This window comes from Schistocerca cancellata, chromosome 8 (assembly GCF_023864275.1).
Source record: "Schistocerca cancellata isolate TAMUIC-IGC-003103 chromosome 8, iqSchCanc2.1, whole genome shotgun sequence".
NCBI lineage: Eukaryota > Metazoa > Arthropoda > Insecta > Orthoptera > Acrididae > Schistocerca > Schistocerca cancellata.
In genome coordinates this window covers 64,195,921-64,213,325 of record NC_064633.1, presented here as the reverse complement: position 1 = coordinate 64,213,325, position 17,405 = coordinate 64,195,921, and the positions used below count along the sequence as shown (strand labels likewise).

The 17,405-nt window shown below is 43.6% G+C and overlaps 1 protein-coding gene across 1 annotated transcript in view; it reads left to right on the top strand.

The window, feature by feature from the left end:
- The first annotated feature begins 3,782 nt into the window (after positions 1-3,782).
- The window catches only part of LOC126094594 (muscle-specific protein 20), a 33,844-nt gene continuing 20,221 nt past the window's right edge, over positions 3,783-17,405 (top strand). Inside the window, exons 1-2 of the mRNA XM_049909062.1 lie at positions 3,783-3,941; positions 15,456-15,667. Of these exons, the coding sequence (XP_049765019.1) occupies positions 3,912-3,941; positions 15,456-15,667 (242 nt within the window). The 5' untranslated portion in view covers positions 3,783-3,911. The remainder of the gene's footprint in view (positions 3,942-15,455; positions 15,668-17,405) is intronic.

The window sequence follows — 17,405 nt, the reverse complement described above, 5'->3', positions numbered from 1 at the left end:
GTCGCTACGTACAAAGTTGACGTAAACATCAGATTCGGAGTGTAACATTTCCATTAATGGGTTTTTCTCATTTTAAATAATTTCCTGGACCAGCATATTATTTCTTTAAACACAGTGCCAGAATCGGCATTAGAAATGCTTTATCTCCATTTGTAGTCATCCCCACAGCACACACGAATAGCGTCTGCTTCAAAAGTAAGGTTAAATTGAAAAGCTTTCTTGGTACGTGTTTGTTGTTTGACACATCCGTGACTACGCGAGAGCGAACTTGACAGGCAAGTTTTTTCTTTTAGGAGGGCCTTAACAAGTTTTAAAAAGTTTCATTGTCCATTCGCAGGACGTTGTTGTAATCTTCGGGTTCTGAGAGTAATATTTCCTTTAGCACACTTTCATGGGCAAATCTCTCATTGTAAGCCATTCCCTGGACCAAAGTCTCGTTTTCTTCTTCTTCTTCTTCTTCTTCCTCTTCTTTTTTAAACACAGTGCCAAGCTCAATGCCAGGACTTCTTTGTCTGCGTTTATGGCCGTTCTCACTGCCAAAATACACACGGACACCTACAGCGTGTGACTTTAAACTGATAAACATAGTTTGAACGTGTACGGGCTTGCTTGGCAAATTCGTAGCTGGATCAGACCGATTTTGTCAGACACGTGTGATCGTGTACGAGCGCCTGTAGGATCGGTCGCCAGAGAGACGACGCACATAGCGAGAAGGAAATCATGCTCCTGCCACAAGATATTCTAATAGTACGATTTGTCCGGTTGTGTCTGCCTCCGCAGAGGGCACTGACACCAGTAACTACTTTCTACATACGCCAAATGGATTACAGGTGACGCCCGCATCTCGTGGTCGTGCGGTAGCGTTCTCGCTTCCCACGCCCGGGTTCCCGGGTTCGATTCCCGGCGGGGTCAGGGATTTTCTCTGCCTCGTGATGGCTGGGTGTTGTGTGCTGTCCTTAGGTTAGTTAGGTTTAAGTAGTTCTAAGTTCTAGGGGACTTATGACCACAGCAGTTGAGTCCCATAGTGCTCAGAGCCATTTGAACCATTTTGATTACAGGTGACGATTCTTCCGCTGTTCGCTGATAAAAGCGGCCGGACAGCTTCACTCCGCCTGTCGACACACTTCTAGTTGTCTACTCTTGACGCACATTTATCAATAGATGCCACAGTTACAGCACAGCAGACTGTCAAAGTGTTTACCATTATCCGAGCCTGAACTATAAACTGACTAATAGCAGTCCAGACTGAACAACTGTTGCACTAATTAGCCATCGTACACTGAATTAGGTTAGTCAAGAATTCGCAGCTTTTACTACAGTGCCACACATCTTCATTACATTAGTATTTGTTGCCACTGTTTTATTCTTCTTTACCTTGGCTAGTTGTAAGCATGCAGGTTGCGATATCGCCGGCACTTTTCGTTGACCGCACCCTGCGCCCTGCGTGTCACTGCCGACCACAGACCTGCGGCAGGAAGCCTCAGGTGCCACAGGCTGCAGTGACGTGTGTGTGACTTGGGTTTACATCAGTGTGTGCGTGTGTGTGTGTCGTCTGTTTTTGACCAAGGTCTTACAGGCCGAAAGCTTTATTTGTGGCAGCCTTTTTGTTGTTCCTATCTGAAACTCAGCATCTCCGCTATATGGTGAGTAGCAACTTTCCTTTTCATATGTAATATTGTTACATTCAATCTTGGATTTTCCATTGTTTCATGACTACAAAAATGTTTCGGGCAGTGGAAGAACCTGCGGGACAAATGTAGTAGTTGTAATGGAGATTATTTTGAGGGGGATAAGGTTGTTTTGAAAACAATTTGAAAATATATAGCTTTTAAAAAATAATTCCTGTTTTTTTGGGTACCCCATCGTGTGTGTGATACTCTGAAGAGCTCTTAACGACGTAACGCATTTTCGATGCAACCGAGCAAGATCTGAGCGACTTGGATCCAGATCCGATCTGTCTGCACGAGCTACGGGTAGCGACTGAGTGGCTCGGGTGAGCTTTCCGTGTCTCGCGCAGTGCGTATATGACGGGTAGACGCTGCCATTGTGGTGGTGGTGGGGGGGGGGGGGGGGGAAGGGGGGGGGGGGGAAGGAAGGTTGTTCTTATTGTGATTTTCGTTACCAAATTAACCGTTCGTTGATACCACAAGATATTTTCTATCAACCGATTCCTTCTTTTAGTCAAGTAGGTGTTTCTATTCTCCTAGGTTCCTGATTCATTAGCCCTCTGACTGGTTCAAAGCGACCCGCCATGAATTCCTCTCTTGTGCGAACCTCTTCATCTCAGTGCAGCTTTTGTGCCCTGCATCCCTAATTATTTGTTTTATTCCAATTAATATGTTCCTCTACAGAATTCACCCACTACAGCTCCATTTAGTAGAAACATGGTTCAAATGGCTCTAAGCACTATGGGACAACATCTGAGGTCATCAGTCCCCTAGACTTATAACTACTTAAAACTAACTAACACACACTTAAAACTAACTAGCACACACCCATACCTGAGGCAGGATTCGAAGCTGCGACCATAGCAGCAGCGCGGTTGCGGATTGAAGCGCCCAGAACCGCTGGGCCACAGCGCCTGGCTCTCCATTTAGTACCATGGCAGTTATTCCCTGATATCTTAATACACCTTCTATCATTCTATCCCTTCTTCTTGTCAGTATTTTCTCCTATATTACGAAATATGAATGGCTGGCTGCATCCGTAGGCAAAAGCTGGACTACATATCCGCAGATATGGAGCTCAACGTCCGACTGGCCTTATGATTTTTTCTGTCACTTGGCGACTGTTCCATCTCTGGCATACATGTGTGTCAAAAATACGAAATATCGCAAGCTACAGCGTAGTTCAGAGCGCACGTTAAACTGTAGGGCCCTATGTAACGGTGTGTGTCGCTTCACAGGTTGGAGGAAGACAAAAAGAGTATCACCTTCAGTAGAATCGTGCCTTGTAGCACTTCTACGTTCAAACCAAACTTCGAAATGAGGACAACTTTACTTTAGATGTGAAAGATTATATTGCAGTGACATGAAGAGAAAAATCTCCTTTGTTTAAAATAGCACGAGTACAAATGGCTTGCTTTTTACTTTTTGTCCACAGAGAAATTACATTGCTTGTTATAAAAGGGGAAGAATAAGTTTCTGCACCGTGTCACACTCGGAACACTATTCTACATTTCCGAAACTGTTGAGATCCACTTAGGCACCAACTTGTTCTACGCCATACGCAAACAGCTTCTACGCACCTCGTGACTAATATGTTGGCCGGCCGGAGTGACCGTGCGGTTCTAGGCGCTACAGTCTGGAACCGAGCGACCGCTACGGTCGCAGGTTCGAATCCTGCCTCGGGCATGGGTGTGTGTGATGTCCTTAGGTTAGTTAGGTTTAATTAGTTCTAAGTTCTAGGCGAATGATGACCTCAGAAGTTAAGTCGCATAGTGCTCAGAGCCATTTGAACCATTTTTTTTTGAATAATATGGTGTCCAATATTCCTACCATCCTATGTAAACAGATTAGTCAGCGACAAATTTGCCACAAGAGTAAGACAGAATGTGAGTAGCGGAAGCGGTTTCCGCTTTGCTGACGAGTCCGTCAGCTCGGCGCTACTTCTCGGGCTCGTCTTATTTTTCTCCAGCGGCAGGCTCTGGGCAGCCGCGTTGCACCAGGTCACCCCCCGTCACCTGAGAACACGTCACGGTGCGGGGGCGGGGCGGCGCGCGCAGGTGTCCAGCTGGAAGCGCCGGCCGTTTCTGAATAATTCGGTTATTTTCGGGAGGAAAATCCGAGCGGCTCGGCCCGTGGTGGGGCGGGCGGCGGGGGTGCTATATAAAGGCGCGCTGGCGGCGGCCCGCGCAGTGTGTGAACCCCAGACCCGTCGCCAACCCAAACCGCATCCACCGCACAAACGACATGTCGCTGCAACGCCAGGTCCAGGCCAAGGTAAGGCCCCCTGCCGCCGTCCGCTGCAAGATGCTTGCTCGCGACACCACGTCTCTGCCGAAATCGTGAGGAAGTTGTAACAGTTCTAGCTGTCACTTAGTGTGTACGTCCACCTCAGCTAGGCCAAACAGTTTTACAATAACTGGGCGACACTCTTGACGTGTTTCTATGTACTCTGTCCTCTCGCACTTGGACGTTATTACCAAATCAGCACTGTCTCTGTTTGCTCATCCGACTTATGAAATGATTACCACACTTTAACCTGCCTCAAATTTTCGATCACGAGAGTATAGTGTGATCGCTATTTATTCATAGCCCTTCTGTATTACGTCGAGGTGACATCGCATGTAGTGGGACTGTTCTTAGACCACATTTACCGTTATACATGTAACACAGAATCAGTATGTTGTAACTGTCTCAAAGTTTCCATATCTAATAAAAAAATATAAAATTTTAGTATACTTGATACATTAATGATGAGATGGATCTATATTAAAACCAGAACGAATACATATCATTTAACATTTATTACTAACAATGAATACAGCTTTTAAAAATTTAAGTAAATAAATAAACGTAGAAAACAATTTCCACATTTTCACAATACATTACCCCGCATTCTTTCTGTTCGCATTCCACATTTTGTCAGTAATTTATCTACAATATTTACGTATCAAAAGTCTAATTCTGTTCTAGAATAAAACTACAATATTTCCTTTATAAAATTCTTTCAGTCGTTGTTGTTCCAAGTAAAATTTAAAATTCCGCTTACAAGATTGTCTCTGGTTCTGCTGCTCCTCTCTGCTAACAACTTTTACTAGCTCCTCGCCTGCATTGTTTTATAACTTTGTCCAGAGAACGCGACCCCATCGTCTAATCAAAGCATCTTTCGGCACTCTATGCCCACGATAGTTACATATCAAAGAAAAAAATGGTTTCATAATCATGTTTATAATGTTTTGGAATAATCGTTTGGACTCATTCCCTTTATGTTACAAAATACTGTGGAGGAAAGAAAAGTGGAAGAATAAATTACGCTAGGTCCAGTTATGTCAGGAGAAATATACCCTTACAGCGAGAATATAGCCTGACTGGCGTTAGGGAGTACCAAAGTGTGATAAGGTGCGACGAAACATCTCAGCAATAAAATGGCATTTTTCGGTAAACGTCAGGTGATTGGCCCCACGAGACGCAAGATAACAGTTATCCTACCGGGACTGGGGAATTCAACCACTGAGTTCCTGAAACACGAAATCCCCATATCTTTATTCAACTATAGAAAACTGGAGTCAAATGTGGTTTTTGGAAAAATGAATGAAAGCTCCTTAAATTTTACTGTTCCTCAAAATTAGATAGAGCATTCTTCTCCTTCTTCTTCTTCTTCTTCTTCTTCTTCTTCACTTCACGTATTAGGCAAACTGCCTCTAATAGTACTCGAAGGGCAATGCTAGTAGAGCATTGTTGAAAAGCAAAATTAAATGCACTCTAGAGGTAATTGTATGGGACATTACCTATCATATACTAAAGAAATTGTGTTGGACCATATTAAAATTAATTTGATGTGCGCTTCTGCGATTTTTGGGTAGCGTTGCTATGCCGCACAGTTAACATTGCAGATTTATTTCATGCCTGTGCCTCTGGTTTATACGTGACATTACCATCTGTGTGTGGTGAGAACGTAGACAACACAGATGGAAAATAATGTGTGTAGCAAGAGTATAAAAGTATGGTTGTGATTTCAGTAAGTCGGTTAGTTGATACGTGACCGAGTAGCCATTTCTCACTTTTAATAGTAGATCAATAATTACATTTCACTAAATACAGACTAAACGTAAACAAGTGTAACTGCTAAAAATTTCATTTGTATGTGAGACACTACGATTTAAAACGTTCGGAAAGGTTGCAAGAAACTATGCACCATATTATGGATATCCAGTACGCAGATACGCACGAGAAAATGTGTAACTGTTCAGAAATGTAAAATCGAGTTCGAGGGGATCTGGTAATGCAACTACTCCGATCTTGTGATATGTCTATTCAAAATATCAGTAGAAACAAGGAAGTAAGACCATACGCGGACTCAACTTGCGCGACATGCGTGGTCTTCGGAAGGCGTTGGTGCCTTCTAAAGCGAGTTTTAGTCCATTCGTGAGCGTGATACGTTGTTGCAAATGTGCCAGTACTAGGCGTATGCTTGAGAATGAGAGATAGAATCACGCAGATTGGTCCGTAGATTAAATGTGTGTGGCTACTATGTCGAAAGTCGGTGAGAAGGGGTGGCAGCTGAGCGATGTGGCCGTAACAAAGTTAACGCCACTATGAATGTACTGGCCTTCGCATGTGGAAGGTAGCCGAAAAGCGACAGCCCGCATCGACAGACACCCAAGATTGAACGCGTTATACGCTACACGGCGCTCTCAACGATTACATTTATTATGCTTATCCATTACGGATATTTTAGAACCGTGACTGTATATTAATGTAAATAAATTATACACAACTGCAACCAGTCACTTTTTCATTAATTTCATTTATTACATTAACCGGTTTTCGAACCCTTTCAGGTTCATCTTCAGATGATTTCGGGAGAATCCGGGAAGTTACATCATTACTGGTAGTAGCATAATGCTGGGTGCTGGTTCTATGGCAGAAAGATGGGTCACACTTTAATGTATCGTCATGACTATACCTTATCTTTCGATATCGATGTAAATTTAGTTTTTACTTACTGCGACAGTATAAGCGGCTTTTTTCGTATCTGTCTGCCTCCATTTTGATGTCCAGAACACTTTCACACGAACTATATTAGTTCACACTTTAACAGTGACACTTTACCAGCATCCAGCATGCGCTTTACAACTGTTGCTTATAGCAAAGATCTTGACAGAGAGATATGGCATAAGCCTCTCTGTCAAGATCTTTGCTATAAGCAACAGTTGTAAAGCGCATGCTGGATGCTGGTAAAGTGTCACTGTTAAAGTGTGAACTAATATAGTTCGTGTGAAAGTGTTCTGGACATCAAAATGGAGGCAGACAGATACGAAAAAAGCCGCTTATACTGTCGCAGTAAGTAAAAACTAAATTTACATCGATATCGAAAGATAAGGTATAGTCATGGCGATACATTAAAGTGTGACCCATCTTTCTGCCATAGAACCAGCACCCAGCATTATGCTACTACCAGTAATGATGTAACTTCCCGGATTCTCCCGAAATCATCTGAAGATGAACCTGAAAGGGTTCGAAAACCGGGTAATGTAATAAAGCATTATTAATGAAAAAGTGACTGGTTGCAGTTGTGTATAATTTATTTACATTAGATTACATTTATGTCTCCTTGACTAGCCAGTCTGTGTCCGCGTTTGGGACGCAAGCAGGGCTTTGCTAGACGCGTGCTCCTCCTGCAGGCGGGCGGCGACGCCCCGGCCCGGTCCCGCGCAGGCCGTGTTTGCTGTCAGCGCGACAGAGACGGCGTCTATTTCTGCTCGCGGGGTCCCGTTGACGCCACAGGCAAACGTGGCGCCACACCAAACCTCACCAGCCGCTCCCACTTGCTGAGACCCCATCGTAATCTACTCTGCAAGTCGCCGTACGGCACGTGGCGGAGGGCACCTTGTACCACAACTACTCGTTTTCTTTCCTGTGCCACTTGCAAAGAGAGCCAGGGAAAACAACTGTCTATATGCCCCCGTACGAGCCCTAATTTCCCTTATCTGTGAGGTCCTTATTCGAAATGTACGTTGGCGGCACTAAAGTAGTTTTTCAGTCAGCTTCAAATGCCAGTTCTCTAAATTTACCCAGTAGTGTTCCTCGAAAAGGACGTCGGCTTCCCTCCCGGGCTTCCCGTTTGGTTCCCAAAGCATCTCCGCAGTACTTTTATGTTAATCGGACCTACTGGTAACAAATCTATCTGCCCGCCTCTGAACTGCTTCTATGTATTCCCCAAAGACCCCAAAAGTACTCAAGAATGGGTCACAGTAGCGTTCTACACGCGGCCTCCTGTACAAATGACTCGTATTTCGTAAAATTCTCCCAGTAGACCGAAGCCGACAAATCGCCTCCCTTCTACAGTCCTTACATGCTCGCTCGATTTCATATCGCTTTGTAACGATACGCCCACGCATACTGGTAGTTCACAGTATTTGATACAAAACAGGAAAAGCTGTATTCTAAAACGCTGCTTAAGAAGTTTCTGAACAATATAAGACAAAAAGGGAACTGCGAAGTTTCATTACGCGCCACGGATGCCTACAAACATCTGTTAGCAATGTGCAGTTTGGGAAGTAAACACTGGTCATTCTCATTAAAAAATGTGAAAGGAGTCTTTTGCATCAACAGCACTCATTTATCCGATATTTACTAGACTCAGACCTGATAGTGGTGGTATGTCTTTCGCTTCTTCTGGACCGAGAACCGGATCATGCAACTAGGAATAGCGGATCTACAGTTCATTTTAGAAACACAGTGAGACTTCTAGAGCCTTCCCGTATAAAAACCGTTACGACGGCAAAACCTGTTTCCTCCCGACATCAGCAAATCAGATGGAGTAAGTCTATGTACAGTTTTTGTGGCGTGTAATAATATTAGAACTAAAAGGTCCAACACTATTAAATGGAAGCGGCATTGGCTATCTCAGCCAGGTCCGTTCTTGAATGGAACACAGCCTCGAGAACACCTACTGTGCATTAATCTCCAGTTTTTTAAAGGAAATATGTCAAATAACAAAAGGAACGAAGAATTCATTCGAATGTTGCACACAGTAGCCTGAACGGTACAGCTTATACAAATACTTCCAGTTACTTTTGAAGTAATCTCAGTGACTGCCAGTATACTTTCATTACTTAGTGACAGCGGTTTATAAACGAAATTGTCACCAATTTAGAAGTTATTTTCTTTTAAATTGAAGTTACAGCTTCGTTTGTCGAATTTATATTTTCACTCTTAATTATCTGTTAGGACAAAACAATTACTCTCTGTCTTTGCGAACACTTTACTGTATCGTAAATCAGTCTCCATACATCAGCATCGAGAGCGTGATCTCGGCAGTGGATCCAATACGTCACCTGTGCTCAAGAAAATATACTAAAGCCTATCTGACTCCTGCATTCAGTGAACAAACGGCAATTAAATATCTAAAAAATCCGTGGGAATAGTACTGTGTACTGTAATGTCACTGCAGGAAAATATCAATTATCATCAGAATGGTTATAATTTGGTACCATCAGCTGACTTTCACTTTTAAGCCAAGTTGTCCTAATGGCCTATGGACCTATACACATAGCTTATATAAACCGTGACCTGCACGTGGAGTCAGTTTAAATCTAACTAAGAAATAAAGCAGCAACTTCGACGTCACTGCAGTAATTACGCGCAGAAGATTGCGTGAAATTTCGCAACGACGCCTAGTCTTCGATCCTCTCCTGTACGAGATGGCCATGAAATTTAATTGGAGTTCAGGAAGTAGATATTTCAAAAAAGTGCAGCTAGTGTGGAGATACAGCCGCTGCACTTTAATTGGTACGAGACAGACGAGCAGATAGACAGCGATTTGAAGCGTTGAAGGACGACGAGTTATGCCCCGTCAGTGGCATCTGGGAAAATTGGGAAGTCAGTTTTAGGTAGAGGATTTTTTTTTAAACCTCTTGCTTCCACCATTTGCTGACCAATGGCGTGTATTCCTCTCTCATTACATTCTATATAAAAATAGGAGAGGGCGCGTATTTAGGTCGTTATAATTTATTCACTGCCACGATGTAGACAGCGAGTAGTGGAAAAGGAAATATGAAAGGCGGTATCGTTTCATTAGAGCCGATTGAGTAAGCTGCTACTGCCTGAAAACATACTTGAAGTTTACTTACACCATTCACAGTTTGACTACTGAAGTGTAGACGAATTGTATATAACGATATTCGTTCGTTTTCTGCTTTTTTCTACTCAGCTAGGAGTGTGGGGACTATTACTCGAACAATACCGCTGTCGATAGGAGCTGAAGTTGGAGGAGAAAAGCGGGTCGCGGAGTGCTTGAGGCAATCTGACCGGATTCCGCGCCGGCAGCGACGAGTCAAACCCAGCCAACTCGGTACTGGTGGAAGCTGCCAGAAGCACTTCACCCCGTTTCTCGGAATGTCGTCATCTGACCTCCCGTTTATTTTTGATACGTTTCACCACTACCCAATCCGATTGTCGTCTGGAATCCACTGTGGACGAACAGTTTCGTCAATAAAAGGGCGCTCCGCTGTGGATGACAGGTGCGGAGGTTCACGCTGTGGAGACGTTGAGGTGTCGCAACGCGGGTCGGTGTGAGGTTGTGCGCAGCAGTTGCTCCAAAAACAGCCAGAGGTGTTGGCAGGCGCGCCAGCCCCGTCCTTGTCAGGAATTCACGCCAGCCGCCAAAACACAATGGACTGCGCCGGCAAGCCCCACCTCACGGGCACGACCACTGCTCTGCCGACCCCTTCCTCTGAAGCTGCTCCACGTGCTCTTACCCAAGACAACAACATACACTATCTTTCCGACGATTCATGGTGTTACCCAAATTGGTAACGTTGTTGTTGTGCGTGGTGGGCAAAGATAAAACTGGCCCCTAAAATATTTCGTGCACTTTGAGATAGTCAACCCAACTTACATCATCTGCTTGCGGGGTAACTGATGTAGGATGGGTTACCACTCTTTAAAGTGCTTGAAATATTTTTCGGTACAGTTTTGTTTCGACCACCCTATATTTACTTCGTCGGGCCTGGTGGTCTGATGTAAAGTGCGTGGCTGGAAACCGAGAGGGTATAGGATCGAGTCCCAATAGGAAATTTTCAGCCTGTCCTTAATCTACCCTTCATCTCTCAATGATGTGAGGAGTCGCCACAAACGACACGTGATTTGGATTCCACCTTAAACTGTAGGCCCTTTTTCCCCAATTATACATTAGGGACATGCAAGCCACCGAAGTGGCATCCAATTGAAGTGAGGCGCTGAGAACCATAGGGGCCCAAAACGCAGAAATAAAGTTTTGAGAAAAGTAGTTGTTTGTGAAAATCAATTTTGTAGGCAAACTACCAGTCTCTTAGGTTTGACTTGTTTTTAAACGAGTCTCAACATGATATGTTTCCTATGAAAAGTCATGTAACAAATTCATAGTATGAAATTTCAGTTAATATTTAGAATTATTATTAATATTAATCCACAAAGTGTTAATACATTGGCTAGTTGCAATAATGTCCTTTGTCTGTTCTGTGGTTTGTAATTAATGTGAAGATAGAATCAGAACATAAAGAATAGATACTAAATGCACCACTCACACAATTACGATGCATACCAACACTTCATCACCCTCGTCACCACCATTTTCATGAAGCACATTCTCTGATTTGAGGTTAAGATAAAGCTGTTCACTTTAGGCTTGAAATATATTAGTTCTGTGGAGTTTGATCTAGTCATATTGTTAAGTATTTGTGTTTCCAGCTTAGTGTTTGCCTTCCACCTAAGTATTTGGGGCATTAGGTTTTCCAAGGTATCTACAGAGTGCGAGGAAAACTGTCACGTGAAAAAATTGTGACCTCCCACGGCTACAGTGAAGACTATGCTACAGTAAACAACAGTTCATCGCAACCAGCTGAAAACTTCATCTTTGTAAAATTTCTGAAATGTGTACTCGTATTATTATTGTGAACACCAACTTTTGGGTTAAAGGTGACGATGGTAACACTCCTGAAGGTTCTGAAACCATGGAAACTGAGGCTACGATGGGGTATCCCTTCAAGAGCTTCCAGCTTTTATGAAGAAATGGGAGTCGGGGTAGACCGTGAGCGTTTCTACACAAACGAAAATTTGTGCTTTGGGCCCTTATGGATGTGAATATCAGAGAAATCGGTGAGACAGCTTTTCGTAAATTTTCGTGTGTAGAGTGTAAGAGTACAGCATTCATAAAGGTGGTTCACTTTAAGATCAACAGATGTCAGAAGCGTGCATACATGCAAAATCGACGACAATGTACTTTAGGTCCTTATGGTTTTCAGCGCCTCAAATACTTTCACAGGCCACTGGACCACATGAAATTAAAACGATATCTGACTTCAGCTGACATAAGCAGAGAGGGAAAAAATCGCTCACTCCCCTCTCGTTAGGGACACCACACTGATACCGTGTGAGACCGATTCCAGCCTTGACAGTGGCTTCATTTCGGCGATGAAGAGAACCCACAAGATTTTTCAGATATGCCACATCCAGCTATAGCTTCACAGTGATAATGCATCCCACAGAGCTAAGAAATTGCGGGGAATACTTCCCGCTCGGTGATTCGTATAGTCCCAGATATTTCCTGTCGTATTGAGATCAGATGATATAGCGGACCAGTCGAGGTACGATGCTGTGCCTCAGTGTTCGTCAGTTAGGAAATGTACGCACACACCCTCTGAACACGACTCTTGCCATCTTCCTGAAAGAAGGCAGGACTACATCATGGAGATCCAGAAGAAAGGGGAACACTCGGTCAGCAACAATGTTGAAATATACATCTTGGTTAATGTTCGTGGTAACGTGAATGAGCGCGGTCAAGTCGTGGCACGAAACGCACTCTGAAACATCTTTGAACCACCTCCAGCCTAAACTACGCCTCTGCTACACATTGCGGGTTAAGCCCGTCATCCGCCCTTTGACGCCTAGTGCCATTTGAAAACAAGCAAAATTGGGACACGTAGGACCACGCTAAATGCCTCCAGGCAGCGACTGGCCAATTCCGGTGTTGTTGGGACCAATTAAGGCTCGAAACTCCATTGCATGCAGTTTCCTTCGCAATGTTCACTCTGAAACTGCTTGAGGCGGACGTCCACTCACAGAAAGCAGCAATTCCTGTCAGTTTTCAAACGAACTGTCACGCACAAGGCTTGACATTTATCAACGGTCCCTGTAGGTTAGGATCGTTTCACGAGTGCTGTTCTCACGCCGTGTTACTCGACTGAGAGTGGTACACCATTGTCTGTCGCCTCATTAGGCAGTCCGTGTTGATACAACAACAAACCGGGCAGCTTCATTCACGGTGTCATCAAGCAAAGGTCTAAGTACGACAGCTGCTTTCTGCTGCCCAGTCACGTCTCTATGTCGACTCACCTTACTTCGCTGACTCCATTCAACCGACTGGCACAGACACACAACTTCACTGACACGACTTAACGTCGGTGATGGAGGCGCAGATGCCCGCCTGGTTCTAGTTCTACACTATCTCAAAGCGACCAGTGTGCTCTTTTAATAAGGTGCCTAATATGTTGTCTGTTGAGCTTATCACATCAAACATCATCACATTTTTCACACCATGTTCTAGGTATCAGGTGAGCAACCGAGACTCGCTGGGTTTCGGAAGATATTACCCATCTCCTTTCGCAATTAAAAAAAGTCTATTTTTAATGTCGCCAGTTACCAAGAACGCCAGTTTGTTGTTTAAGATGCGTTCACGTTCGTCCTATCCAATTCGTATTCACTTTCTGACCGTCCAAGATACGTATTATTCCTACAACTGACCGTGTTTAGAGGAACTGTGTTCTCAGGTTTTCAATTTTGTGTCGGACTGGAAATGTTATCCTTGTTGTGAGCGACCTCAAGTCCCAGAGTACTGCGAAGTATCTTCTTTTTTTGTGTTCAACTGTGCTTAGTGTTTGGCGAATACCAACTTTATGTGAGCTTCATTCTGATACTGTTGAACTCTCTCTTTATGAAAGCACAGGAACAGTCATGATCTCTGCGACAGAATTTTGAAAGGTTTTCCACACAACAAGCATCATTCGTAGCTAGATACCTCACATTCCTTGTTAAATCTTTTATCTATCTCTAATGAACCAGACACAGCAAGACACACTTGGACGAGATAGGCCTTCTAGAACCATAAAGTAAATTGGTGAATTGTCGCATTTGTGAATTGCGCAATCACAGCTGTCCAATCCACACCAACATTCACTCACGACAAGGCAGTTTATTTATGCACTTGTTAAGTACAGTAACGATTTCTCCTTGAAATCCTACGAAATTTGCATTCACCACTGAAAAACTCACGTGGTTGCATTCTTGTAGTCCGGCATTCAGAATTAAGTGCATTAGGCTGTTGAGATTCTTTCCGTTAGCTAGACCGTCATATCGATGCTGGCTTGTGTCCGACAATTTCCACGCTGCAGAGCGTGTGATGCTGAGTCGAAGAGTCCGTGTTTTACAGTTTCTTTAACAGTGTGGGCGACGGGACCCTTACGTGATGAGTTCCGCAATTGCATTTCTTTCAAAGAGTACAGAAACTTTCTTTTTAATGAATGATAAATTTTTAACTTAAATCTATATCACCTCGAAAATATTGTAAACTACTGTGAACAGATGTCACACTCAGGCTGGGATGAGAATTAAGAATGTTCGTTTTGGTTTGAACTGGGTTTTCTAACGTCATCTTGAGGTTCTTCTTGGAAAAGAATTTCAATTAATATGTCTTCAAACAGTTACTATTTATCTTTTAACCGTTTTCAACAAGGGCGAATAACGCAAATTTCTGGAAAAAAATATTCTAGGGTCTACACATATAACGCATCTAGATACTCCTGTTAATCTCAAGGATACACAATACTTAAATTGTTTGTCTGTCTTGATTATAGATATAGCAGACGTAGAAAATTGTCACTATAAAAGAAAAGTGAAGAATAAGATGCAAGTACAAAACAGGTTGTACTACGTTTTTACGTAGATGTGAAGTTAAATTGTAACATCAAGTTTTGAAATGTATAATGATTCGCTCTAACTGTGCAGGTGTATATAACCGATATAAATTTGTATTATTCAAGCTCTTATGTGCATTATTCGCACTTTTCTAGTCTCCTCTGGATAATAACAATCCTCAGGCCCAGAAGTAAACAGATTACAGATAAACAGCTATCCAGCGTCACCAACAACCAACGTTATCAGTCTAACAGTGGGCTCACAAGCTGCCAAGGTTGTTTCAACTATGCTGCAGAAGTTTCGCTGGGAAGCACTTACACATGCCCCATACTGTCCCGATCCCTCGCCATGCGATTTCAATATTTTTGGAGACCTGAAGGACATTCGTGGCCGTCGATTTGCTTCGGGCGAAGAGGTGCACGCCTTAGGACAATCATGGATCCGCAGGCAGCCACAGACATTTTTCCGTGAAGGTACTGACCATCTCGTCTCTCAGTGGGATAAGTGATTAAAAGTTATCGTGAATAGTTTTGAAATAATAAACAGTTTACTTATTTTCTTCCATCTGCCTCCTTTTTATTTGACTCCCACTTATATGTTAGGGGCACATGGCTTACTCATTGTGCATTGTACCTCTCCCAACACCAGGCAAAGTACGGGATGAAACCCTCTATTCCCTGTATCCCACTCCAATTCCGATCAACATGACTGCGCAGACAGTACTTTCCAAAAGGTCAATATCCACTTTTTTAAACGCAAACGTGTCACGAATTGCTGTGAGGTATGTCGTGTCGCGAGGTCGGCAGCCCGGCTAACGGCGTCCGTATTTGTTGACAGCTCGCTGGGAAGAGAGACCCCGAGCAGGAGAAGGAGGCTCAGGCATGGATTGAAGCCGTACTGGGGAAGAAGTTCCCGCCAGGAGAGGCCTACGAGGACGTCATCCGGGACGGCGTCGTCCTGTGTGAAGTCATGAACAAGCTGAAGCCCGGGGCCATCCCCAAGATCAACACCTCTGGCGGACAGTTCAAGATGATGGAGAACATCAACAAGTAAGTTTACTGCAAAAACTCTTTACCCTGTCTCCTTCCTATCCAGTTGTCTGCAGGATTTCAACAACATATATATTGGGCGAACAAAATAAAACTGGCGCAGGAAATATTTCATGCAGCTTAAGATAGGCATCCCTTCTTACATCATCCATTCTTGGGGCAGATATGTATGTTAGGTTGCCTATTTAAGGTGTGTGATATATTTTTCAGGTCAGTATTGGTATCTCGCCACAGATCATTACTCTATTTTCAGGAAAGGAAATATTTATAGTATAAAGGAGCTGTGCCACATTGTCAACTACTGAGCGAGGTAGCGTAGTGGTTAGACACTCGACTCGCATTCAGGAGGACGACAGTTCAATCCCGCGTCCGGCCATCCTGACTTAGGTTTTCCGTGATTTCGCTCAATCACTCCAGGCAAATGCCGGGATGGTTCTGTACTGCCTGAATGAAAATCGTGCAATGAATAACTAATTAAATACCTTGATTGAAACAGGGGTAGCCCAATTAAACATAAAATATGAGTACCAAAACTCACACAGATATAACGATAAAAGCCTCCATCAAGCTACTAAATGAAATTAAGAAATGGGTACAAGGCTGCATAAGTATGTACAGAAGATTTGGGTACAGGTTGGTGGATTTGAGATAGAAATGATACAAACACTGTGGCCACAAAAAACGCCGGTGAATGCCGAATAAGTTCACAGCCTAAAGAAAAAATCCAGAAAAGTTCGTACAGTTCTCTTGCCTAAGCTCATCTTGAGTGCTTTCATAAAAACGAAACTTTGATGTGAAACAAATAATTCGTGGTCCCCCTCATCACGGCGTACACAAATGCAGCCCGTGTTTATCACTCTCCTGATACTCAGGTGCAGTGGATGGCTGCGATAGTGACAGAATTTTAAGTTCAGCCCCAACATCTGTGATCAGCACTAAAGTGAAGACATCTTCCTCTGCAACACTACAGTGCAGTCATCGCCTCTTTAAGATCTAGGACGAAGAGGCGTACTGCAGCATGCCCTGAGAATGAGTATCTTTCTCCTCTCATCCACGAAACCTAGCTGGTTCTGCCAGCGCTGGTTCTGCCAGCGCTGGATTGTCGGTAGCCACTAGCAGCACACGTTCCAATTTCTCACCAATGGAAAGTGTATCACAATTGCAAGATATTTCCCATCTGCTAACGAAACTGCCGTGGTTAACCAATACTGCTCAGTTCTCTGTTAGTGTGGGGCAGTAGACAGAAATTCTCTTCCACTGTATGTGTGTTTTAGCGTTACATCCAACAGAACTGGTTTCATGTCCGGGCTCACGAGTCTGCAAAACCACAGCAACACTGTTGTCAGCCAACCGTGGGCCTCCTTACAAAATTCAAACATTTACACCTGTGTCCTCCTCCAGCCCCCAACTGCTAAGTCCCATGCTAAATGCATTGCGTCTTTCTTTTAACTCCAAAGATATCAGGGTCTTGCCTCTGTCGACAAACAGCGCTCTGTTCCCGTCATGTATCTTTCTGAATCCTGGCTTCCAGCAGAAACATTTTTATCGTCTGTGTGCTATGATCCGCGCAGCGCTCTTGTGCTTTGTCACAGCCAGACAGTCATCTCAAGCTATAGAACAGACACTGCAAGGGCCTGTGGCACACAGAAATAAAGGAAACAGTACCACTTAGATTTGCAATCATTGTTGTTATATTTAATTGTGTGCATACTTTAATGTAGCATTAATCATTTAAATG